The sequence below is a fragment of the Danio rerio genome, chromosome 4 (genome assembly GCF_049306965.1).
Source record: "Danio rerio strain Tuebingen ecotype United States chromosome 4, GRCz12tu, whole genome shotgun sequence".
NCBI classification, from domain to species: Eukaryota; Metazoa; Chordata; class Actinopteri; order Cypriniformes; family Danionidae; genus Danio; species Danio rerio.
The window spans coordinates 63637261-63665022 of NC_133179.1; the positions used below are offsets into that span (position 1 = coordinate 63637261).

The 27762-nt window shown below is 36.6% G+C and overlaps 1 protein-coding gene, 1 long non-coding RNA gene and 6 other non-coding genes across 10 annotated transcripts in view; 1 reads left to right on the forward strand and 7 right to left on the reverse strand.

Moving 5' to 3' along the window:
- LOC141381959 (uncharacterized) overlaps positions 1-27762 on the forward strand; it is a 239902-nt gene that overhangs the window by 119757 nt on the left and 92383 nt on the right. The gene's annotated exons all lie outside the window — the stretch shown is intronic.
- On the reverse strand, positions 4490-4563 carry trnan-guu (transfer RNA asparagine (anticodon GUU)). The gene has a single exon. It is a non-coding gene; the product is annotated as a tRNA-Asn (tRNA).
- trnan-guu (transfer RNA asparagine (anticodon GUU)) lies at positions 4913-4986 on the reverse strand. Its single transcript has one exon. It is a non-coding gene; the product is annotated as a tRNA-Asn (tRNA).
- Positions 5948-6020, reverse strand: trnak-cuu (transfer RNA lysine (anticodon CUU)). The gene has a single exon. It is a non-coding gene; the product is annotated as a tRNA-Lys (tRNA).
- trnan-guu (transfer RNA asparagine (anticodon GUU)) lies at positions 6190-6263 on the reverse strand. Its single transcript has one exon. It is a non-coding gene; the product is annotated as a tRNA-Asn (tRNA).
- On the reverse strand, positions 7882-7955 carry trnan-guu (transfer RNA asparagine (anticodon GUU)). Its single transcript has one exon. It is a non-coding gene; the product is annotated as a tRNA-Asn (tRNA).
- trnak-cuu (transfer RNA lysine (anticodon CUU)) lies at positions 8064-8136 on the reverse strand. Its single transcript has one exon. It is a non-coding gene; the product is annotated as a tRNA-Lys (tRNA).
- On the reverse strand, positions 13921-27158 carry LOC100537584 (uncharacterized). 3 transcript variants are annotated; one of them, XM_068220086.2, is made up of 3 exons: positions 27106-27158; positions 25844-25991; positions 13921-16492 (listed from the first exon to the last, which is right to left on the reverse strand). In XM_068220086.2, the coding sequence occupies exons 2-3, from the start codon at positions 25926-25928 to the stop codon at positions 15321-15323; spliced, it is 1257 nt and encodes a 418-aa protein (XP_068076187.1). In that variant the 5' UTR covers positions 25929-25991; positions 27106-27158; the 3' UTR covers positions 13921-15320. The 3 variants fall into 3 exon arrangements, with proteins under 3 accessions (XP_068076187.1, XP_073804608.1, XP_073804607.1); XM_073948507.1 differs by having other exon boundaries at positions 26771-27158; XM_073948506.1 differs by having other exon boundaries at positions 26431-27158.

The following is a 27762-nucleotide window of genomic DNA, read 5'->3' on the forward strand; positions in this document are numbered from 1 at the left end:
GATGCGGTGGGGAGGGGTGAGAAGGGTGCGCGACGATGCCTATTTGAGGACCGGGAGGGTGATGCGAGATTACGGGGAGGTCATCACTCGTTTTCGGGCATCCGGAGACTCGCGAAACTTCCCACCCTACTCATAATTCCCTCTTCATATAGCCGTAAGCCTATTACATATCCATAAAACACTGTAATAACCGCGCTCGGATCGGATCGCTTTCTCACTGCAATCGAACCGCTCCAGGGTTCGTTTCAATCGAGCCTCACTAAGGCGGTCTCGGAGCGATTACTTTGGCGTGGAATAGAGCGCAATTGCCTTGTTCACATATGCCAAACGAACCGCGCTAACTGGGCAAACAAGACAGGTTCTGAAACAAAAGTGTAGGTGTGAAAGCACCCTAAAACAAATAGCAACACACCTTTGAACAGCATTTCATCTCTGACATAAACTGTATGATGTGCGCTCTTCAATCTGCCTTTTCAGGTCCACTCACACCAGATTCAGATATTGACAGCCAACGAGTTACTGCCTGTGTGTAATAAATGGTGGAAAAACGTAACACAACATATTTAATATGGTCAGAACTTCCATGACACATTCGACATTATTAGGATCAAGTATTATAAGCTTCAAGTTAAGGGGTACTCAAATCAAAGTAAAAACAATATATGTTATTGCTATAGCTCAGTAAAAGTTTGAACTTTTTTTTTTTGCTTAAGTGCATCGATGACTGACATAAACACACAATAATACCCAGATAATGTCAAGTAATATTACAGTATGTTGTGTGACATGTTGCAATGTGAAATAAGCTTAAGCTCAATCCACTGATTCATTAGCAACTGAAGATAAAAAAAAATGTGAATGGTAATACTGTTAGAGATTTACATAAAAAAATATTAATATGACAGTTGATAAAAATAGAATATGAATCTATAAAATGAGGAAAAACAAAAGCAGTATCTTAACTTAGTACTTACTTGCGTTACATGGTACCAACAAAGGAGAATGTCTGACTCGTTGAACACCTTACGGATGGCATTGACTTCAGCCTGGTCTTTATCAACCATAAAACACCTAAAAAAAACTTTAAGATAGAGAAAACAAATACAAAATATTACAAATGTTTGCTCTCCAAAGAATGCATTTTGTTGTTTACTGTTATTTACCTTCTCTAGAAAAAAACTATTTATGCAATGCATGAAATCAACATCTAGCAAATACCAATTTTGACCCGAATTTGCTAATATAAAGTAAAAATCCACAATATTAACATTGATGACCTGAGGTTAACGTATTATTAATAAATCAGTGATGATGACCTGAGGTTAGCATATTAATAATATTAATAAATCAGTGATGATGACCAGTATATTAATAAATCAATGATGATGACCTGAGTTTATTGTATTAATGATATTAATAAATCAGCGATGATAACCTGTGGTTAACGTATTAATAATATTAATAAATCAGTGATGATGACCTGAGGTTAACATATTAATAATATTAATAAATCGACGAGCTGAGGTTAACGTATTAATAATATTAATAAATCAGAGATTAAGACCTGTGGTTAACGTAATAATAATATTAATAAATCAGTGATGATGACCTGAGGTTAACATATGAATAATATTACTAAATCCGTGATGACCTGAGGTTAACAAATTAAAATTAATAAATCAGTGATGATGACCTGAGGTTAACACATTAATAATATTAATAAATCAGTGATGACCTGAGGTTAACATGTTAATTATATTAATAAATCAGTGATGACCTGAGGTTAACATGTTAATAATATGAATAAATCAGTGATGACCTGAGGTCAACATGTTAATAATATTAATAAATCAGTGATGATGACCTGTGGTTAACATATTAATAATATTAATAAATCAGTGATGATGACCTGAGGTTAACATATTAATAATATTAATAAATCAGTGATGATGACCTGAGGTTAACACATTAATAATATTAATAAATCAATGATGACCTGAGGTTAACATATTAATATTAATTAATCAATCAGTGATGATGACCTGAGGTTAATGTATTATTAATATTAATAAGTCAGTGAAGATGACCTTGGGTTAACATATTAATAAATCGACGACCTGAGGTTAACGTATTAATAATATTAATAAATCCTTGATGATGACCTGAGGTTAACAAATTATAATTAATAAATCAGTGATGATGACCTGAGGTTAACACATTAATAATATTAATAAATCAGTGATGATGACCTGAGGTTAACATATTAATAATATTAATAAATCAGTGATGACCTCAGGTTAACATGTTAACTATATTAATAAATCAGTAATGACCTGAGGTCAACATATTAATAATATAAATAAATCAATGCTGATGACCTGTGGTTAACATAATAATAATATTAATAAATCAATGATGACCTGAGGTTAACATATTAATATTAATTATTCAATCAGTGATGATGACCTGTAACGTATTAGTAATATTAATAAATCAGTGATGATGATAAATCAGTGATGATGACCTGTGGTTAAAGTATGAATAATAATAATAATAAATCAGTGATGATGACCTGAGGTTAACATATTATTAATATTAATAAATCAGTGATGATGACCTGAGGTTAACATATTAATAATATTAATAAATCCTTGATGATGACCTGAGGTTAACAAATTATAATTAATAAATCAGTGATGATGACCTGAGGTTAACACATTAATAATATTAATAAATCAGTGATGATGACCTGAGGTTAACATATTATTAATATTAATAAATCAGTGATGATGACCTGAGGTTAACATATTAATAATATTAATAAATCCTTGATGATGACCTGAGGTTAACAAATTATAATTAATAAATCAGTGATGATGACCTGAGGTTAACACATTAATAATATTAATAAATCAGTGATGATGACCTGAGGTTAACATATTAATAATATTAATAAATCAGTGATGACCTCAGGTTAACATGTTAACTATATTAATAAATCAGTGATGACCTGAGGTCAACATATTAATAATATAAATAAATCAATGCTGATGACCTGTGGTTAACATAATAATAATATTAATAAATCAATGATGACCTGAGGTTAACATATTAATATTAATTATTCAATCAGTGATGATGACCTGTAACGTATTAGTAATATTAATAAATCAGTGATGATGATGTATTAATAATATTAATAAATCAGTGATGATGACCTGTGGTTAAAGTATGAATAATAATAATAATAAATCAGTGATGATGACCTGAGGTTAACATATTATTAATATTAATAAATCAGTGATGATGACATGAGAATAACACATTAATAATATTAATAAATCAGTGATGATGACCTGTGGTTAACGTATTAATAATATTAATAAATCAGTGATGATGACCTGAGGTTAACATATTAATAATATTAATAAATCAGTGATTATGACCTGAGGTTAACATATTAATAATATTAATAAATCAGTGATGATGACCTGAAGTTGACATATTATTATTAATAAATCAGTGATGATGACCTGTAACGAATTAATAAATCAGTGATGATGACCTGAGATTAACGTATTAATAATATTAATAAATCAGTGATGATGGCCTGAGATTAATATATATATATATATATATATATATATATATATATATATATATATATATATATATATATATATATATATAAGCGATCATGACCTGAGGTCAACATAATTAACAGAATAATTAAATTATATCACTAACGTTAGTTCAATTTTGCAGCGATTCACAGTAGTTAAGTTAACACCTCAAATAACCTACTGTCTTGTGTTTAAACTAGTGCTGTTTTGGTCCACATTTCTGGCGTGTCTTTAAATGAAATTGACATAATACATGCTAAAAACCAAATGATTAGAAAAAAAGGTCGCTAAACTAGCAAGAGGGCAAGTTTAGTCCCGTTTAATAATGTTTCCTAGATTTAAATATTCAAAAAAATATTGTTAGCTTGTTTTAATTAATACCAGAAAGTAAATCACAGTAACGGTAGAGCAGCACGCTAATCTAACGTTAGGTAGGGACGGCTAATTAGGCTAGCTTAATGCAAACAAAAGTTAAACGTTGCTCGTTTACTTCGCTGGAAAAAAGGGACAAATCCATAAACACATATGAATTTTACAATCATTACTCCTTCTGTAAACTTATAGAAGAAAACCGGTGATCTCACCTCTTCACCTGTCCTCTTCACTGGTGAAAATGGCAGTTGCCTGTGTGTGGGTGGGTGTGTTTTCTTTTTTGAATTTGCGTTTTTGGCGGACTCTGCAGGAGGCTCATAATGATGACGTATTAACGTTTGATTGGCTGATAGAGATGTTGTCCCTGGGTCATCATAAAATATGTTGGTCTCAGGACAACTAGCACTTGGCAAAATCAGGACGAGCCAGAATGTGGCCCAGGATCTATGTCCAGTGCACGTGTTAGCAGTTGCAAGGCAGCAAAATGCCTAATTCGTCCCTGGGTGGGCTTGAACCACCAACCTTTCAGTTAACAGCCGAACGCGCTAACCGATTGCGCCACAGAGACTTAGTGAAAAGTCACCTACAGTGATAGAAACGCGGAACTTTGTCTCAAAGTCTGCTACATTAAAGCTTATGTAAGTTTGCTGAGAGAGAGAGAGAAAAGTAACAGAAACGCCCAACGTGGGGCTCGAACCCACGACCCTGACATTAAGTGTCTCATGCTCTACCGACTGAGCTAGCCAGGCGGATAAGGAGTCCCCACTAGAACTAGACACTGTTAACAGTAATACCTTCCCTAACGTGACAATATTCTGCTAAATCCTGATTTCATCTTGTAACGCTGGACAGAATGTGGCCCAGGATCTATGTCCAGTGCACTTGTTAGCAGTTGCAAGGCAGCAAAATGCCTAATTCGTCCCTGGGTGGGCTTGAACCACCAATCTTTCAGTTAACAGCCGAACGCGCTAACCGATTGCGCCACAGAGACTTAGTGAAAGGTCACCTACAGTGGTAGAAACGCGGAACTTTGTCTCAAAGTCTGCTACATGAACCCTAATGTAAGTTTGCTGGGAGAGAGAGACAAAAGTAACAGGAACGGCCAACGTGGGGCTCGAACCCACGACTCTGAGATTAAGAGTCTCATGCTCTACCGACTGAGCTAGCCGGGCTGATGACAAACTCTTTTAGGAACCAGAAACCGTTTACAGTAATACCTTCCCTACCCGTGACAATGTTCTGCTAAATCCTGATTTCATCTTGTAACGCTGCACAGAATGTGGCCCAGGATCTATGTCCAGTGCACATGTTAGCAGTTGCAAGTCAGCAAAATGCCTAATTCGTCCCTGGGTGGGCTTCAACCACCAACCTTTAAGTTAACAGCCTAACGCGCAAACTAATTGCGCCACAGAGACTTGGTGAAAGGTCACCTACAGTGGTAGAAACGCGGAACTTTGTCTCAAAAGGTCTGCTATATGAACCCTAATGTAAGTTTGCTGAGAGAGAGAGAGAGAAAAGTAACAGAAATGCCCAACGTGGGGCTCAAACCCACGACCCTGACATTAAGTGTCTCATGCTCTACCGACTGAGCTAGCCAGGCGGATAAGGAGCCCCCACTAGAACTAGACACTGTTAACAGTAATACCTTCCCTAACGTGACAATATTCTGCTAAATCCTGATTTCATCTTGTAACGCTGGACAGAATGTGGCCCAGGATCTATGTCCAGTGCACGTGTTAGCAGTTGCAAGGCAGCAAAATGCCTAATTCATCCCTGGGTGGGCTTGAACCACCAACCTTTCAGTTAACGGCCGAACGCGCTAACCGATTGCGCCACAGAGACTTAGTGAAAAGTCACCTACAGTGATAGAAACGCGGAACTTTGTCTCAAAGTCTGCTACATTAAAGCTTATGTAAGTTTGCTGGGAGAGAGAGAGAGAAAAGTAACGACAACGCCCAACGTGGGGCTCAAACCCACGACCCTGAGATTAAGAGTCTCATGCTCTACCGACTGAGCTAGCCAGGCTGATGAGAAGCTCTTTTAGGAACCAGAAACCGTTTACAGTAATACCTTCCCTACCCGTGACAATGTTCTGCTAAATCCTGATTTCATCTTGTAACGCTGGACAGAATGTGGCCCAGGATCTATGTCCAGTGCACGTGTTAGCAGTTGCAAGGCAGCAAAATGCCTAATTCGTCCCTGGGTGGGCTTGAACCACCAATCTTTCAGTTAACAGCCGAATGCGCTAACCGATTGCGCCACAGAGACTTAGTGAAAGGTCACCTACAGTGGTAGAAACGCGGAACTTTGTCTCAAAGTCTGCTACATGAACCCTAATGTAAGTTTGCTGGGAGAGAGAGAGAAAAGTAACAGGAACGCCCAACATGGGGCTCAAACCCACGACTCTGAGATTAAGAGTCTCATGCTCTACCGACTGAGCTAGCCGGGCTGATGAGAAGCTCTTTTATTAACCAGAAACCGTTTACAGCACTACCTTCCCTACCCGTGACAATCTTCTGCTAAATCCTGATTTCATCTTGTAACGCTGGACAGAATGTGGCCCAGGATCTATTTCCGGTGCACATGTTAGCAGTTGCAAGTCACCAAAATGCCTAATTCGTCCCTGGGTGGGCTTGAACCACCAACCTTTCAGTTAACAGCCTAACGCGCTAACCAAATGCGCCACAGAGACTTAGTGAAAGGTCAACTACAGTGGTAGAAACGCGGAACTTTGTCTCAAAGTCTGCTACGTGAACCATAATGTAAGTTTGCTGGGAGAGAGAGAGAAAAGTAACAGGAATGCCCAACGTGGGGCTCAAACCCACTACCCTGACATTAAGTGTCTCATGCTCTACCGACTGAGCTAGCCAGGCGGATAAGGAGCCCCCACTAGAACTAGACACTGTTAACAGTAATACCTTCCCTAACGTGACAATATTCTGCTAAATCCTGATTTCATCTTGTAACGCTGGACAGAATGTGGCCCAGGATCTATGTCCAGTGCACATGTTAGCAGTTGCAAGTCAGCAAAATGCCTAATTCGTCCCTGGGTGGGCTTCAACCACCAACCTTTCAGTTAACAGCCTAACGCGCTAACTGATTGCGCCACAGAGACTTAGTGAAAGGTCACCTACAGTGGTAGAAACGCGGAACTTTGTCTCAAAAGGTCTGCTATATGAACCCTAATGTAAGTTTGCTGAGAGAGAGAAAAGTAACAGAAACGCCCAACGTGGGGCTCAAACCCACAACCCTGACATTAAGTGTCTCATGCTCTACCGACTGAGCTAGCCAGGCGGATAAGGAATCCCCACTAGAACTAGACACTGTTAACAGTAATACCTTCCCTAACGTGACAATATTCTGCTAAATCCTGATTTCATCTTGTAACGCTGGACAGAATATGGCCCAGGATCTATGTCCAGTGCACGTGTTAGTAGTTGCAAGGCAGCAAAATGCCTAATTCGTCCCTGGGTGGGCTTCAACCACCAACCTTTCAGTTAACAGCCGAACGCGCTAACCGATTGCGCCACAGAGACTTAGTGAAAGGTCACCTACAGTGATAGAAACGCGTAACTTTGTCTCAAAGTCTGCTACGTGAACCATAATGTAAGTTTGCTGGGAGAGAGAGAGAAAAGTAACAGGAACGCCCAACGAAGGGCTCGAACCCACGACCCTGAGATTAAGAGTCTCATGCTCTACCGACTGAGCTAGCCGGGCTGATGAGAAGCTCTTTTAGGAACCAGAAACCGTTTACAGTAATACCTTCCCTACCCGTGACAATGTTCTGCTAAATCCTGATTTCATCTTGTAACGCTGGACAGAATGTGGCCCAGGATCTATGTCCAGTGCACATGTTAGCAGTTGCAAGTCAGCAAAATGCCTAATTCGTCCCTGGGTGGGCTTGAACCACCAACCTTTCAGTTAACAGCCAAATGCGCTAACCGATTGCGCCACAGAGACTTAGTGAAAGGTCACCTACAGTGGTAGAAACGCAGAACTTTGTCTCAAAGTCTGGTACATGAACCCTAATGTAAGTTTGCTGGGAGAGAGAGAGAAAAGTAACAGGAGCGCCCAACGTGGGGCTCGAACCCACGACCCTGAGATTAAGAGTCTCATGCTCTACCGACTGAGCTAGCCGGGCTGCTGAGAAACACCTTTAGGAACCAGAAACCGTTTACAGTAATACCTTCCCTACCCGTGACAATCTTCTGCTAAATCCTGATTTCATCTTGTAACGCTGGACAGAATGTGGCCCAGGATCTATGTCCTGTGCACATGTTAGCAGTTGCAAGTCAGCAAAATGCCTAATTCGTCCCTGGGTGGGCTTGAACCACCAACCTTTCAGTTAACAGCCAAACGCACTAACGGATTGAGCCACAGCGACTTAGTGAAAGGTCACCTACAGTGGTAAAAACGAGGAACTTTGTCTCAAAAGGTCTGCTATATGAACCCTAATGTAAGTTTGCTGGGAGAGAGAGAGAAAAGTAACAGAAACGCCCAACTTGGGGCTCTAACCCACAACCCTGAGATTGAGAGTCTCATACTTTACCGACTGTGCTAGCCTAGCTGTTTCAAGAGCTAGACACCGTTTACAGTAATACCTTCCCGACCCGTGACAATGTTCTACTAAATCCTGATTTCATCTTGTAACGCTGGACAGAATGTGGCCCAGGATATATGCCCAGTGCACATGTTAGCAGTTGTACGGCAGCAAAGTGCGTGTGTACCTGGGTGGGCTTCAACCACCAACCTTTGGGTCATTATATCTTGTTTAATACCCATTTTATTCATTTATACTATTCATTTTATTTATTTACTCATTTATATTAATATGCGAATATGTCTCAATAAATAATTAAAATTTTGTTAATTAGTTGAGTGCTATAGGTCTTACAAAAGCCTTTTATCTAAAAATAGCGTAAAAACTCTTAACTGTACATAAGCTCATTGATCTCTCCATTTTTCTTCTTAAAATAGGTCTCTGTTAATTCATCTTCATCGCCCAACTTTTTTTTTTTTTCAATTATTTCAATGCAGTCTTTTGGTATTGCTTTTTTCAACTCATGACATTGTCTTTGTAATTTTGCTTTAACAACTCTTTTATACCCATCCTCCACAATTACTTTTAATGGTACAAATCCTTTTATTACTTCATATAATACATCTTTAACTTGTCTTAATCCTCCGTCCCACCATTCCTTAAAATATAAAACATTTCCTTCACTTAAAATTGTTTAATTCAGTAAAAGTGGTTGTTCTAGAATCTGTGCCCTTGCTTTTGGTATAATCAACACATTTTCTAAAAATCCCCCTCATGATTCTAAGACCTCAACATAAAATTTTGGCAGACCTGCTATCATCCGTTTCTTCATCTTCATCAATAAAACATTACATCCCATATTAAAATGTCCACATTTCTTCAAATATTATTATCACACCCATTTTCCCTTCCAAAAACCTTTGAATAATCTTAATTGTTAATGTTTTCATTTTTAAAAAAACTATCCAAAAGTCCCAGACCTCCTTCTTTTACCTCCCCAATCAAAGTATAATAAGCAATCTTGGCTCTTCCATTTCCCCACAAAAACTTTAAAACTACATCATTTATTTTTTCATAGTATACTTCAGGCAACGCAGTTACACTTAACACATACCAGACCTTTGACAACATTAAAGCATTTAAGATGAATACTTTCCTTTTAACATCAAATTTCTAGCTTTCCAAAATCTCAGTCTTTTCTCAATTCCATTTAAAACTCTCTCCCAATTTAAAATATCTGCTTTATTAGAATCCATCCCCACCCAAATTTCCAACATTTTTGTATGTTCCTTTTCTTCTTTAAAGGGTATATGTTGTGTTATTTCTTTTACTCTTCCCACCCTCATGCATAAACTTTTTCCAACATTAACCTTAGCTCCTGATGCTTTACAATATCGCTCTAAAATCCCCAACGATGTAGTATCATCAGCGTATTGATACACAGCTTCTCTGTTGTCATTGTTTACTATTTATATCCCTTTAATGCTTCTATCTGATTTTATTGCCAATCCCAGTGGCTCAGCTTCCAGTGTGTATAATAAAGCAGTCAATGGACATCCTTGCCTTATTGATCTAGTTGGTTGAAGACATTCTGTTAAAAAAAAAAATACATTTAATACAAGTTCAAATATCTGTATAAAAAAATTTGAATCCATTTTCTAAAATTTTCCCAAAACCAAACTCCTTAAGAACTGCAAATAAAAAATCATGCTCTACCCTGTCAAAAGCCTTCTCCAAATCTAAACCTATTAAACCCCCCCCCTTTCTCTTTTTCTTGCATATAGTAGACAATTTAGCTTACCCAATTCACCTGTACACTGTTAAAAATTGTCCCGTTAAAAAACAGTAAAATACTGGCAGCAGCAGTTGCCAGCAATGTACTGTTATTTTACAGTATGTTGCTGTAAAAATACATGGACTACATTGATTTACACAATACTCAAGTGAACTCAATTTGCTCACTGAAAGCAACTGCCTCAAATTGGTCAACTGCTGAATGAGTTTATGAAGTAATGTGCTATATATGCTTAGAAGCATACTTATAATGATAACTTATTTTAGTTAATTAGAAAAGTTCGGTTTAACTCTAATGTCTTATTTTTCACAACAGCACACATACATGTAAATCTGGAATCACCAGAGAGATTCTGACTGCATCAGCAACTAAACAGCCGCTATCTTTAAATAGAGAAACATGCAGAATAACATCAGCAGTTCATTGTTCATCTTTAACTCATACACTGGCTCTACTCTCCTCCACAACGGTGACACACAGAAGAAATTAGCATCTGGTTTTACAGTAAAATACTGTTTTTTCCTTGATTTAACGGTAATCTACTGGCAGCTGTGGTTGCCAGCAATCTACTGTTTTTTTACAGTCTATTTCCGTTGTGTAAATTAACAGTATATTACTGTTAAAATACATTTTTACACTGTGTTTTTACCTCTCACACCTTTAACCCTTTAAACCCCAGAGCATATACTTCCGTTTTTATTGAAGGTGCCACACTACTGAGTGTTCAAGAAACATGGAGCAAAGCTGAAGTAAATTCATTAATTAACTGACTAATTAAATGATAATTGAGGATTAACAATGAACAAATGAAGAAATACTGAAGGGAGAAAACAAGAACAGAACATACAAAACTTTAGTCACAGCTTTATAATGAAATAACCTGAAGAACAACAAATGATTAAATCATTTAAATGATCAGTGGATGATTAAACAACTCTACATACATCATCACCAGCTTCACTTATTACTTAATACATGTATTTTTGTATAACATCTACTAAAGTTCTTCTTGAGAAAAAGTTAAAGTTTTACGTCACCATCATGGAGAACAGAGTTTGCTTTAGTTGGGCTCTTAGCCCTGTCATATTTAACATTTATATATCTTGGCTGCTGCAATTGTTAAGAACTTTGTTTGAAAAGCTCCTTTGTTGTGGCAAGCCAGCCAAAAACCTAAATAAGATCTGGTGATGTTCATGTTGCTATTAAATGGCAGAGTCTGTTCTCATTTAGTATACTAAAATTTACTGCTCCTATTCAATGTTAAATCTATTGTTTACATTATGTGTATATATATATATATGGCAATGATTTCTGGAAGTTTTTAAGAATATCTTGGACAAAACACTGCTCTATGGTGTAAATCTCACTCAAACAGACATCAATTATCAGCATATGAACCTCAATAATGGTGACAACTAACAAAATTAACAGTTTAACTCACAAACAGGCAACTGAAAGTCTAAACATAAACAACAGTAGAATCAAACACAAATAAAGAAAACTGTGAGACCATTATACAACATTTATTTATACCGCAATGCATGCTGGGATATTTGTACAGTGCCACTCCCAGCATGCATTGCAGCATGAAACATTTGAGATGTTACCATTGTTGAGATACAAGGTCAGATTCATGAGGTCTGAGTGTGTATTAGTCATAACTGAACTGTTTTTGTATGTTATTTCTTAACTGGTAAGTAATTACGGAGGTATCTTTTCTGTTTCCACTTCTCATTAATTAAATTAATACCTGCAACTGAGCATAAAATCTATTGCATGAGGCCCTTCTTCCAGATTTATACCAAAACATTTATCAGAACTAATTTCAGATAAATAGATTTCTTTATTTCTTGACTTCCCAACTTTATTGCTATAGTACAAACGTTTTGTAAACTCTGTATTCAAGCAAATGGAAAGTCTTGTTAAATGAGTTCAAGGGTGAAGAGCCCAACTAAACCAGCCCCTCACTCCATTACGGTGACACAAAAAACACCTTAATTTCTGTTGGATCTCAATGAGAATAGTATGGAAGTCAAATCATTTAGTAATAAGTGAGTGTCTGCTGTTGTTTGTGGAGTTGTTTAATGATCCTCTGCTGAGACTGAAGCTGTTTTATTTTATTTGATTTTATTTAATGTTGTAACTCAAGTCACTGTTTGTGTTTCTTGTTTATTTTCTTAAGTAATTGAGATTATTAACAGCAGGTGTTCATCAGTGTCTGAATTCACTCATTAGTGTTCATTAAAACTGTCAGGTGAACTATATTAGTTAACTAGTGTATGAAATAGTGTACAAGGACACAAAGCGTGATTTCAAACACAGACTTCAAAACATCGAATCTGAACTCTGTTAGCTCACAGTTTTCAGCAGTTGGTTACTTTCTCGAAAACAAAAATGTTACCCAGAAAGCACTGTTTTTAACAGAATATTACTGTTTTAGTGAAAAAACATTATTTTACCGTAGAATCTGACCGTTTTTTAACAGCAATTTTTTACAGTGTACCGCATGTTTTTTCGATTGTGGGGAAAACCAGAGCACCCAAAGGAAACCCACGTGAACACTGGGAGAACATGCAAACTCCACACAGAAATGCCAACTGACCAGCGCACAGTACTGTGTGTGTGTGTGTGTATGTATACATATATTGCATAAACTTTTCTAATATATTTGTTTTTGTTTTATTATTAATTTAATTTGTATTTATTTACTTTTTTACGGTAAATACAACTGTCATTACTATACGCAATTTTTTTCCTATATTTGTGTCTGCCTATTATTGTAATTGTATAACTTCTTCCTTGTTTATGCATGTAATGCCTACTTGGTTTGCATATTTTTTGAACATTTAATAAAAATAAATAAATTAATAAAAACATAAAAATTAGATGTAGTATATAATCCCAAATCTTATTTTAAAAAAGTTGGTGGTATGGAGTTTCTTTTAAAGTGTGACTTTAAGATTCATAAACTCATATTAGGCTAAAAAAAAGTCTCCTCTTTCTCTTTTCTTCTGGAGAAAGTACTATTTGTTTTATTTCAGCTCGAATAAAAGCTGTTTTTTATTCTAAACTTTATACTTAAACCATTTTAAAGACAAAACCATTAGCCCCTTTAAGCTATTTTTTCCCCAATAGTCTACAGAACAAACCATCCTTATACAATAACTTGTCTAATTTAATGTCATCATGGCAAACATAAAATAAATCAGTTATTAGAGATTAGTTATTAAAACTATTATGTTTAAAAATGTGCCGAAAAAATCTCATCTCCATTATACAGAAAATTATTATTTTTTTTACTTGTTCAAACTACTTAATTAAAATGTGCTGAAATAACACAATTATTGAGATTTCATTGGGACAACTTAATGTTCAGTCGACATACATTTTTTAAAAGTGTTAAGTTAACTTAATTTGTGTTGTGACAACATGAAAGAATTGTGTGGAACCCTGCACAAATATGGTGATCGGTTCATAATAAGTTGAAGCACATTTTCAGATTTTACCGTATTTGGCTTAACCGTTCTTGGGTGGCTCGCCAATGTATAGATGACTAATGCATAAAATAAGTAAGCTGACCAAAGTTCTTAAAGGGAGAAGACTTTATTGAAGACAATGTTAACAATGTTAGTTGATGTTAACTTGTCCATCTTCAAGTAACTTAAACCAAAGTACAGTCTGTGAGACACTGATGAAACCCCCCTGGAGATTACCCAACTGCTTTGGATGGGTCACATCTCTTGAGTTCCTGTAGGTTATTTGGTTCACACCTTATCAGAAGCAGATACTTGTTGCATATGAAACAAGCCAATACAATATATCAACATATAGAGTTATTTTGCCTTCTTGCAGTCCGATAGCAACTCTCACAACCTGGTACTGGGCTGTGACCCCTGATCTACACTACAAAACAGCTGGCAAAATCTTCATCCCTCTTCAGTTGAGTTTAAATTTTCAGGTGTTCAAAGGGTTTCATTATCAGTAACTTGATATGCATTCAAGAGTTCACACTTGTTTGGCATGCTATACCGGGAGAGACCTAAGCTCATAAGATCCTAGCCGTAGGCTACCTCCCGTAAGCAGGACGAGAGGGGAGTGTGAGCTCAGGTAGATCTCGATGAACTCCCCAGACTTCTTTCTATTCTAATGACAGATATAGGGTCGGCTAAAGGGAGATATAAGGCTTACTAAGAGCTCGACTATGGTGCCAATTTAATGTTCAGTTTACTTAGGTTGTGTGTTTTTGGACTGTGGGAGAAAACCAGGGGAAATCCACGTGAGCACAGGGAGAATGAGCAAACTGCACAAAAATGTCAACTGGTTAGCAGGGACTTTAACCTGCGACATTCTTACTGTGAGGCAACAGTGCTAACCACTGGCTAATCATTGGCTGCCGTGTTGCCCAATCTATAAAGGAGGGGGAGTAAGGGTGGGAGACAAGACAAAGATAACTGAGTTAAGCTACGGTCACACTGGGCTTTTCCTCCCATAGACTTGCATTCATACGCATGTGAATGCGTCAGACCAAAAACACAGGGTCATGCGTCAAGTTTCGCAGGTTGCTGAAGTGCAAAGTTCATGCTTGGTGAACTCTGACCTGCGAAATCGCATCACTTGACTGTGTGAGACCAATCGAGAATCAAAACATGACCTCTCTGGACAGAAATTTAAACCATGGAGCAATTGCTCATTTTTTTATTTCTAAAAAATCTTGTTTGATCCCGCCCCTTTTAACAGCACCGTACGACAGAATTTCACAATCTCAAACTCAAGTGTGACCGCAGCTTTAAGAAACTCTTGTTATTCATAGTGAGTTAGGAATTATCTCATTGGTGAATCATGTTTTAGCTAAAGCTGGACCAGCCGTGGACAATCATAAGCATGTGATCCTCTCGAAAGTAGTTTATAAATAAACTACACTTGAATGAACAGCCAAACTACATGAAAAAGCTGCCGTTTTGAATATACCCGTGTTTGTGTGGACAAGGCCTCAATGTTGAGGACTCAGCTCTCCATTGTGAAGCTTCATGTGAGTGTTGAGGCTTCTTTTACTTTTAAAGCCCTTTCCACATTCACTGCATCTAAAACGATCCTCTCTTGAGTGAGTCTTCATGTGTTGCTTAATGGTGTCTTTGCGTGTGAGACTCTTTCCACACTGATCACATGTAAACACTATGGTTCCAGTGTGACCATTCATGTGGTTCTTGAGGCTAAATTTGGTTGTGAAGCTCTTTCCACACTGAGCACATGCAAACGGCTTCTCTCCAGTGTGAGTTCTCATGTGGTGATTGAGTGTGTTTTTATGTGGAAAACTTTTACCACACTCTGTGCATGTGTAAGGTTTCTCTCCAGTGTGAATCCTCATGTGGATGTAAAGGTCTTGTTTTTGACCAAAACTCTTTCCACACTGTTCGCAGGTGTAAGGTTTCTCTCTAGTGTGAACTCTCATGTGAGCAATCAGGTTCGGCTTTTTACTGAAACTCTTTCCACACTGCTTACAGCTGAAAGGCTTCTCTCCTGTGTGAGTTCTCATGTGCACTGCCAAGTTTCTTGCATGACGGAAGCTTTTTCCACACTGTTGGCATGTGCAAGACCTCTCTCCAGTGTGAATTCTCATGTGGATTTTAAAGTTTTGTTTTTGACTAAAACTCTTTCCACACTGTTCGCAGGTGTAAGGTTTCTCCCCTGTGTGAACCCTCATGTGAACATTAAGGTTTGACTTTTGACTGAAACTCTTTCCACACTGTTTACAGCTGAAAGGCTTCTCTCCAGTGTGAATTCTCATGTGTGCTGCAAAGTGTCCAGCATGATAAAAGCTTTTTCCACACTGTTGGCATGTGTACGACCTCTCTCTAGTGTGAATTCTCATGTGGGCTTTAAAGCCTTGTATTTGACCAAAACTCTTTCCACACTGTTCGCAGGTGTAAGGTTGCTCCCTAGTGTGAACTCTCATGTGAACATCAAGCTTTGGCTTTTGACTAAAACTCTTTCTACACTGTTTACAGCTGAAATTACACCCCAATTTGGATTTCCGAGGTCTTCCATTTAAGGAAGTCTTTTTAGTCAGTGTGGGTTTTTCATCAGTCATTATTTCTTGGGGTTTCTCAAACTGCTGTTTCTCATCTAATTCATTCTGTTGATGAGTCTGTTCTTTCATCAGATCTATAAAAAAAAAAAAAAAAAAAAGTTAGCTTTAATATGAAGGCTCAAAGCGACAAGCAAGAAATGGATGTTTTCACCCAAATATTAAAATGACCTAACCATTTACTCTCCGTCATGTGGTTTTAAACTTTCCTTTATTGTTGAACACAGTAAGCCAGTAGCATTTTTTTTTTAAATATCTTCTTTTGTGTTTAACATGATCAAGAAACTCATAAAGGTTTAAAACCACACGAGGGAGAGTAAATGGTGAGGCTATTTTCATTTCTGCATCAACTATCCCTTTAAAAGTTTCCTACAATTACCCATTTTTTACAAGATGTAAAATAAGTCTTTGGTGTTCCCAGAATGTGTCTGAGGTTTCAGCTCAAAATCAGATCATATACACTGTAGAATATTTAATTTTGGGGGTCAGAGGAAAACCAAGCTCTTTTTGTGCCTGTGGCTTTAAATGCAAATAACCAAACGCACTCGCTTTAGATTACTCGTGTTGTTTCCTCGATTGAGACAAATCCTGCATGTCCATAGCAAGTTTGCATAATTCACGCTTATATTTGCAAGTTTGCATTATTGTATAAAACTTATGCAAATTCTTAATGCCACATTTACTTTAAGCTGGAGTGATGAGGAGATGGCAAGATGACATGCTTTGCTACTTGTTTTTTATTTATTTGTACTTTTGTCTTTGTGTATGTCCTGAGGCTTAGCTGAAGACCTACTTGGTGACATTGTATATACCCGACAAGATGCAGAAATGCTATCTAAAAAGGTTACTTGCGGTTTGTCTAATCAGGGACAGTGACAACGTAAATATACAAAATAATATTGATAACCGAGGGTTTACGAATTTGAACTGTCTGTTAATGAACACCCAGGATTATTTTTTAAACCCATGTATAGCATGAGCAGTGTGAAAGGTGACTACAGATAACCCAGAATTTATCCAGGGTTAGAATGACCCAGGGTTAACAATTTGAAGTGTGAAAAGCCCTAAGAATACTCAGCATCAGCTCTCAGGATAAACAGAGTACAATGACAAACAGTGACAATTGTCAATCATGTCATGATGACCTGGGGCCTGTTTCAGTAAGGAGGTTCAAGTTGATTTACCGAGAGATTAAATACTCAAGAGTTTTCAATTTCAGAAAAACATTTGAGCTACAAAAGTCTTTCAGTCAAGAGCAGTGAGGGATTTTCTCCTTTTGTTGTTTGATTAATGCTAAAAACAGTCGGCAGCAGGAATATTGCCCGCTGTCACTTTAAGAATAGTGCGGCTTTGATATGGTTTTTCTTTCACTTGTCTTTAGATTCTCAACTTGTTGTTTATTACACAAATAAGGGTTAATATGAATATTCACTAAACACAGCACTCTGACCCAAATTGGCATGTATTTGACCATTAAAGCGCTCAGATTAAGATGGCGTTAAATGTGTGTTCTATATGATGGAATAATCGTTTATCTCGATTAATGGTTTTTCATAATAGTTAGAAGCCAAAATCGAAATTGAAACCAAATTTTCGATTAATTGCACAGCCCTATCAAGTGGTAGAGGCTGATATGACATTTAGAATGTAAGCAGGACTAAAAAATCTTTTTAGAACTAGTAATAATCCCATTAATCTAGTTACAATACATGTCCGTCAAAGGTTAGTGAATTTAAGGTAATTATTCATCAAGAAAGGACAAGCCATTCTGCAACGTGACTTTGTTCTTTGTGTAACTGAAATGTAGGCAATAGCTATGCTTCCATCCAAAACAGCGAATTAAATTTATGTGCAAAACTGGGATGTCACAAAAAAGATGTGCGAATAAAGCTGCGTTTCCATTCAGTGAATCAAAGAGAACAAAATAGTCTCTTCCTGATTAACAGGCCCCAAATATGAACAGTAAAAACAGAATTTCCTGCAGTAGAAGAAGCTACATGAATCTTTTCTTTATTTAATAAATGACTTTCACCTCAGAAAATAATGCTGGCACAAAATGAACACGTGTTGGCGTTTGAAGCAATGAGATGCAGAGAACAGACACTCTCGACACGCTCTGAAGGTCATTAATAATATAATAACATGAATACTGAAACGATTCAGGTGTTTTAGAGTGACCAAAACAACATTTCAGATGTTTATACAGCCTGCTGGTTTGTCTATTCACACACATTTTCATCATTATATGATCTCTTGTAACAAACCCTTTTAAACAAACCAATTTTTTATGCTCATAGCCTATCCAAAAAGCACATAAAAATAGGTGGCTGAAAATGTAAGGCTAAGTGAGAAATATCGCTTTATCTTTTAAAAAGGGGAGGAGACCGACAGAAAACTCAGAGACAGGCTCTCTTGCTCTGCAAACAAGTGTGTTCATGACTATACATACAAAGAAAAACAATAAAATAAGAAAATATGACTTTGCTACAACAAGCAGCATTAGGCATGGGCCAGTATAAGATTCTGACAGTATGATAACCTTGAATAAAAAATATCACAGTTTTATGGTACTGTGATTACTCCTCTAAAATATATTCTTTTAAATGTCTCGGTAAAAAAAAAAAGAAAAAACACTTTTTCCTCTTTGAACACAAAACATTTTCTTTTGAGAAACTTTTAAAGTATTTTGGAGCAGTAAACATGTCAGGCTAAATCATTCAATTGAATACTTGACTTCTGCTGTCTTCATTTGTTTTATAAACACAGATTTCTTTACAATTTAAAATGGCATCTTTGGAGATCTTTTCTGCTGGAGATACTGTTGTCCTGAAAATCTTAAAACAAAATGTAAAAAAAAAAAAAAAACTTACATATAGCAATGAACGGTACAGCAGAAAATATTGGCAGTTTTAAACCTCGACTTTTTTCAAACTGCGTTATACCTTGAAAACGGTTATCGTCCCATGCCTCAGCAGCATAACATTGTTTTTAGGATCTAAAAAAAATTCTTTAATAAAAGTCAAGAGCAAAAAGATTCAAATGGCGGCGCCTGCTGGTACGTGAAGAATATGGTCAATACTAGGGTTGGGCATCTAAGCTATAATGCCGATCCGATACGCATCTCGATACAAAGAATATGATCCGATATATTAGCGATACATTTGTGACATATTGCGATGCAACACGATACGATTTACACCCATATCACGATACAATGTGATAATTCAGCACTAACTTATTAGATCAAGTTTAAGAGATTATGTAAGAAAGGATGCTGTGCCATTGAATGAGTTTGATTATTTATTAACAAAGCAAAACCAAGACTTTTTTTACAAACTGGCTTTTCTCTCAGAGCCAGAGTGTCAGTTTACAGTAGAGGGCCATTTTAGAACCTATAGCACATATTATTTAAAGATTTTCAAGATAAACAGAATGTATAAGTGCGATATATATTATAAATGTATATATTTGCACTCTTTCAACATAAATGTTTACCATTGCACAACAAGAATTGTGATTTAACCTTTCAACTATGAAAACAAGTTTTACAAAGATATATTTTGCCACTGAATATTCAAAACTTAAGGTCGTGAACTAGCAGTGTTATGTCGCTTTGAAACATCACTATCACTGTAAACAACAGGGCTAATAAAAATATAAATAAATACAAATTAACAGGAGGTGTTTAAAACCTTCGTTCTCCGTGACACTAGGCTGAATATCTTTGCAGATGAACAATGCAATAGCATTCGTTATTGGTGTAGAGCGAGCAGAACTGTTGCGCATGGAGAAAACTTTCAATGCTTTTCTCACCACTTTTGGAGCTGGTAGCTACAGTTGAAGCAGAGCAGGAAGCCGGGGATGCAGGAACACTGGAAGATGCTTCCACAACAACAACGAGGCGCCGCTTCAAGTGAGATATCAGATTAGTTGTACTGCCCGTGTATTTTACAGATGCGCGGCACATTTTGCAAATTGCATCTGTCCTAAAAAGTCGTCCATCTTTTTTGCAAAATCCATAATGTTGCCATACTTTAGATTTAAAACTCAGTGGGGAATAAAATGTTTGTTTTGCTTCTCGCGCTTTCTGAGGGCGCTCCACTCGCTTCATCCGCACACCTGATACACTGAGTTGTAGTGTAAGTGTACACATCCGCAAATCCGTTGCTAAGGCATACTTTATGTAGGTCGATTAAATTATGCGCCAAAAACAGGTTGACAACACTTGCTAATAATAAAAAAAAATCATTCTATATTAAAAATATAAGCTGTATCTTGGAAAAACCGATGCATCTCGATTTGCTTCCAAAATTTCATTCATCCTCTGCTGCTCTACCGATGCACTCGCATGACCGAGTATCGATACATATCGGTTAATCTTCCCATCCCTAGTCAATACTGACGAACTTTACACTCAAATCTCTGCATATCATCAGCATGCTGTAATCCATTTCTTAATCAGCAAAAGTCTTTTTTAGACTAGTTTGTTGGCCAGTTGTAGTCAGCGAAATGTTTAACGGTATTGTTTCACAATAGTTTGTTCATTTAGTCTCACGTCGCCCTGCAGCAACATCATATAGTTTAGAATTCTGTACAATGTTTTATAATAATTATTTTATTGTCCATTTCATTCAGCATATTTAATATCGGGGGCATCCATGTTTTTTTTTATACTTTAAACCAGAGTTTCTGCAGGTTTCACCAAGTTAAATGTAAGACTTTTAAAGACATTTTTAATACCATTATGACAATTTTAGACTCATAAAGGGCAAAAGGCTAAGGGATTTTTCAAATAGCCCAGATGGAAAAGATTTTAATTTGCCCTATTTAAAAAATATATGATAATTTAATACATTTAATCATACAATAATATATTAATTAAAAATATATATTTTAGATATTTCTTAGCAAAAGATTTTAAATTGTGTGTAATAACAAGCAAGCTTTACTTGTATCCACACACTTTTTTCCTAAATAAACTTTCTTTAATAAAAATAATTAAAAATGAACAAATGTTTTAAAAGTTTTAAAAACTATAAAAAACTAAATCTACACAACAATCTGTCCTCGATGTCTTCAGCAGTAAATACATGGAGCACGTTTAAATAAATGTTATCGTAAGGAAAATTATTAAACCATTATGACAAATAGAGTTAAAATTACTTTTTTTAATGAAAAGTTGAAAGTTTTATTGAGATGGATTGTTGGTGATTGTGTGGGTTTTGGCCAGATTGGGTAGCAAAACATGAACAAAGGACAATGAAGACTTGTTTAAAAAGATTAAAGACCTAAAACACAATATTTCATTAAATGTAAGACTTTTTAAGGCCGAAAATTTTGATTTTGGAGTTTACGACATTTTAAGACCCCGCAGAAACCCTGTTTAAACACAATAGCCCTGGTAATTAGTTATTATAATAATGATGTAATTCTAACTCAGATACTATCTGTGAGAACTAGTAACATCTACTAGAAACAAGTTTAAACCCATAAAGATGTTGATGAAAAAAGTTAATTTGGATCAATGTGACATATGCAAATGGAAAGTACTAAGCCAACACTATCACCGTAATAGCAGATATCTTCTATGAGAATACTATAGGTCAAATATCTTTAGCTCAGTTTAAGTTTTTTTTTTTAATTAGTTGTTTTTATTTATTTTATAAAGGGCCAGTGCTCAAGGACGCTTTACAAACAGTAGGAGAACAAGAAAAGCAATAACCTTAAGAAGGTAGAGAAAATGGGAGACTAATAATATATAAAATAATGACAAAAGACACGAGAACAAGTAACAAGAGAGAAACTCATTCCTGTCTTTCAATAGTCATGTTTCCATCCACCTATTTTTATGCACTTAAAAAAACTGTTTATGGAAACACCATCACGCAAAAAAAAAAAACAACGTATGCGCATAACTGAGTAGGATAAACGTTTTATTCTATAAGAAAAGATGAAAAATCACGATGGAAAACACGATACAAACTCCAGTATGTGCATTAAAAAGGTCATGTGATTTTGTTATAAGAGATCATGTGATGATAAAAATGTGTATGAATGGACAAAACAGCCGGCTCAGTACATTATAAAACATCTGGGGCCTCATGTACAAAGACTTGCGTGGTAATCATACTAAAACATTGCGTACGCACAAAGCTGTAAATGTGTAAATGAAACACTGCATACGCTGAATCCCACGCATATTCTTTTGTACATCAGAATGAACGTGAAACTGAGCGCAACATGCACGAGCACAAAACCCCTCCCCTGCCTCCTCCCCCGTATGAATATGCTAATGACTCTACTTTGACAAAACCCAACGAAAAAGCAAAGGCAAAAGCAAGCAAAAAGAGAAACTTTGAACAGAATGTGAATTGGAGGTGCTGCTTTGGTGTTATTTGCAAGTTCATTCTCCGGAATTAACAACAAAAGAAAAAAATAGAGTGGGGAGAGTTTAGCTGATGCGGTTAACATAGTTGGGTCTGAACATCGCACTGTGGAGTTAAAAGATAAATAGTGTGATTTATAGGTGTAAAATGCTGCAGCACCCTTAACAGTTTTATTGGCGCAGCTCGTAAGGTGTAGTCAACATGTTTAGACACGTTCGAGCATGAACTCAGTTCGAATCCAGCGTCTAATGAACTCAGACACTTTGTAGAGAGGAATTTAACACAACTGCCTCTAGAAGTCGCCAATGGAAATAAAACAGACAAGAACAAAAAATGTGCGTACGCCAGCCAGAAAGCTGCCGTGGAGCTGCTCACATTCCCACGTTCAGTTCATCGTTAGTAAATCCAAACGTGAGCGATTGTGAGCGTGAAACCTGGCGTACGCAAAGTTAATACATGAGGCCCCTGAACTCTTGTTTTGGTCATTCTTATACGCCTTACAGTTTAAGTATTAGTGTTATTATATTATTCAAGACCTCCAGAATTAAGAGCATCTTAGCCTCGCGTCTGACACCTTTAAACGCCACTACGCGTTCACTGCGTTTCAGGATTACCCTCTGAGGCGCAAGTTATTTATTAGATAAAGAAAAGATTAGCCGGATTTCTACTGTCGGGCATGTGCAAGCCAGGGCTTTTATCGGGCAGGGCCGGGCCAATCGCAATGTCTTTAATATGGTGTAAAGATTATTATGCGTTATTGAAACATCAAGGAGGATGCAGCAAAGTCACTTATGAATGAAAACTTTATCATTTTATGCAACAGCGTTACATTTAAAAAAGAAAACATAAGGGCGATCATACGCAAAAAATACTCCAGCCTAAAGCCTAGTTCACACTACAGGATTTTAAACATCAGCAGATCGCTGTGCCGTTCACACTACATGACTAGACTTTGTGTCTTTTAATCTCTGTGGTGTTCACACTACATGACACTACGTGAATGATCCACAAGAGGGGGGTCACACACTACATGATCTGACAACATCTCATTCCCCATCAGCTCATTCAAACTACCAAACCACAGCCAATGAAATTTCGAGGGAGGAGTCGTCAGAAAAAGCTGAACACTATTGGCTGCTTGTGTGCTGATGACATCACTGACAGCGATTCAAGCTTTGGAGAAATCATTTAAAAACATCGTCAAATCAGCTGATTTATCAGTGGATTAATCACTCATCTGCAGGTTCCAGTGGATAGATAAACACAGAGTTTTTAATTTTTGTAATTTTATAACTATTTAAAATAAAACTAACAAATTTATAACATCCTGCCGTTTTTTAACTATCAGTGTATTTCTTTCTGACATTGTTTTTTTTTTTTTTTTAATTACAAAACAGTAAAGAACTGAGCATTTCTGCCTTAAAATACCATATTGGTCAAAATGACTGCATGCATGTCTGATACTTTTTACTGTGACTTTAAATATGTGTGCATTTTCTTGCCAAGCAACTTCCTGCTAACATAAACAAAACTTTCTGATGGCAAAAACATCAATTTACTTTAGATATCTTTAAAAACAGCATATTCTGTGCAGTGAAATAGCTCCTGTTTGAAAGTGAAAATGAAAGCCAAGACCTTTAAGTGTTTTAGTATCTTAACTACATATTTATAGGCTGTATTACCAAAAAACGGTTATATTTTTAGGGTAATGGTGTCAGTAAATATGATGCCAGACATTCAAAGCTTAATTTTAATATCTCAATAATAGCTTTGAATGTAAATATGTTGTGACAATATGGCGTTTTATATGAGAACCGTCAGAATGAGCAGTGTAGTAATTCTAATAGTTACAGAATTCTAGTTCCACTGTTAATATAGCTTACTCTCATGTCTGTGCTAACGCAGAATGAAGCGAGTGCATCGATGCCCATTCTGACCAATCACAGATGTTTCTGGTGAGCTCCTGAACAGACAGGCACGCGGCTCATGCTGATATGCTCTCTCATTGGCTGCAGCTCGTCACTACATCTGACCACGCATGGGGTTGAGTCGGCCGACTGCTCTGGAATATTTAGCATGCTGAATGTTGGATTTCCATCTGCGAGGTGTCGGCGACGCGTCAGCGAGCCTCGTTGATGCGTTGTTCAGTAGTTCACACATAAAGAGTGCCGAGCACCCGCAGATTTCTTCCCGATCACAGCCCGATCTGTCGGCGAGCTCGGTAATTTCCAAATCGGGCTCAAATCAGGCTTAAAATCCTCTAGTGTGAACTAGGCTTACAAGGTTCGATGCTTTCTATCCCTTATTTTTTTATTTGGTTATTTGTTTGGTGCATGTACTCGTGTGCGATCGGAAAACTAGTGTCTGCCTCTCCTTTCACTCCGCCCCGAAGCCCCAGCTGGCCCACTTTGGCCCAAGGTATTCGGCGGGCCGAAAAAGGCCGGCCGCTGGCCCCGAGAAAACCCCGCTTTGGCTCGATTAGGCCCTGGAAGTGACAGTGGAAACGTGACTGGCCTTGGCTCGCCCTGTCTCGCTCGCTTTAGACGCGATAGTGGAAACGCGGCTATTGATCCTGCTTCTCTTTTTGCAGCAAATTCCATTTTTACTGTTGATTTTTGGCACCAGTTAATCAGGAAGTGATGATTTTGTTCGCTTGACTCTTTGTCGTTGTATTTTGCACGGTCTGTATTTTGCACTGTTGTTGTATTTAAACTGTCTGTATTTTGTACTGTCTGGAGCCAGCACCTAAGCTTTTCACTCATCATAGCACACGTGCTGCTGCTGATGTGACAATAAAAGTGATTTGATTTGAATGCAAACGCAGCTTTTTTCGCATATCTTTTATGCTAAAATCCAGTTTTGTGCATAAAGTTCATTCCCATTTTTGGATAGAAACATAGTTCATGAGTGCTTATGTGCATTTAGGTGAACTAGGTAGCACATTCAAAGCTGCAAGAAGGATTTAATTTAATATTCTTATTATTAAAATATATCTGAATGAGGATTAAATGACTGAGTTGGTCTTTGAGAATGAAAACCAACCTGTTTGTTCCTGTGGATCTTCCTGTTTGACTGTGAATGTTTCTTCAATCTTCACATCTTCACTCTCCTCTTTAATAAACGCCATCTTTATAACAGTGTGGAGATCAGTCACTTGAGCAGGAGTTTTTCTCTGTGTTTGGACACTATCCTGTTTAAAATAAATAAAACTATGAACAGAAACAAAATTCAACACTTACTTCTTAACACTTACTTCAACAGTTTCTTTATATGAGAGTGATTAACAATAAGAAATCAGGTAAGTTTGAGCAAGAAACAATAGCAACAAACAAATGACCTGATTAAAACTAGTAACGTTACTCCATTTCTTATATAGCCATAAACTTAGAATGGACTGACAATATACTATTTAATAAATTACATTTTCAATAAAGAACTTATTACACACATCTCTGTAACTTTTTTTTTTTACTTTATTCTTTATGCATGTTCTTAATTGTTTTTGTTTGTTTTATTTAGCTTATTATCTGCTTACAATGCATAGCACTTTTTTTGCATATGACAAATTTCCTCTTGAGGACAAAAAGTTTATCCTATCTTTATTCAAACAATTGTACTAATTCACTCACAGTAATGAGGGCTATGTTGTATAAAGGGTAAAATAATATTGTCAACAGCAGGTACATAATTTAACACTGAATGAAAAAAACTGAAACTTTAATTAATCGCTTTATATAAGTGTAAACACTTTAAAACACAAGCTGCGTCCCAAATGGCACACTATACACTATGCACTCATGCACTATGTACTTATGCACTTACACACTCAACAGGATAGTACATGTATGTAGTGTCGTCCCAAATGGCACACTAATGTTTTTTTACTAAACGGAAATTCAAACCGTTTCCCTGATGACGTTTCACAGTTGCCAAATCAGTGAAATAAATGACCGAATTATCAAATAATACCTATCGTGAGTATTGCCGCATTCACCATCGGGAGGCAATATAATCACTCTAGTAGGAGAATTTTGCTCTCTCCATCCAAAATAAATAAAGTTATCCAACATGTGCGTCCGATAGCTCCGCCCCTTCCGCTACGTAAGCAAACCTGCGGTCGTTGAGTGTGTGAAGTGTCCATCATTACACACTTCATTTTAGCGACTGAATGAGTGCATCATCCGGGTAATTAAAGTGCACTTATTATTTTAAGAGTTTTCAGTGTGAACACACTACTTACACTATTTATACTACAAAATGGCGTAGAATAGTGCATAAGTATGCGATTTGGGACGCAGCTAAACCTTTCTCCTGTTGAATCAGAGCGCTGGAACGGCGCAGGCTTATGACGTCACACGTCACGCCAAAATAAAAGTATTTTTAAACCTTTTTTTGCCACTTACTGTTGCAGTCTTGACTTATTGATACATTTCTCCTTCGTTTCCACTTTCTCACAGACGCACATATATTCAGTATTTGGAGTTGATCAAAACCTTTACTCTAAACATTTTAAGACAGTTAAAAAAACTTTTTTTAATCCACTAAGACTAATTGTTTAAAGCAAAAATCTCAACATTCTAAAAGGTATGACAAATAATCTAATGAGTGTTTAGAGCTGAAACTTTACAGAAAAGGAGGTAAAATAGGTGTCCTTCATGTAAAAAGTATTCATTACTACTACACGTTTTAGTTCTTCTGACTAGTCATGACTTATATATAGTTTTTCTCTGCGTTTGGACACTTTATCCTGTTAAAAATTAACAAAGCAATAAAAATGTAAAATGAATAAAACAATAAACAGAAAGAAAATAACTTCTCTTCTTCTTATATGAGAGTAATTAACAAAAAGAAATCAGATAAGTCTGAGCAAGAAACTATAGCCACAAATTAGCTGATTAAAACTAGCACTCCATTTCTTATATAAATTGATGTAAACTTAGAATGGAATGACATTATACTGT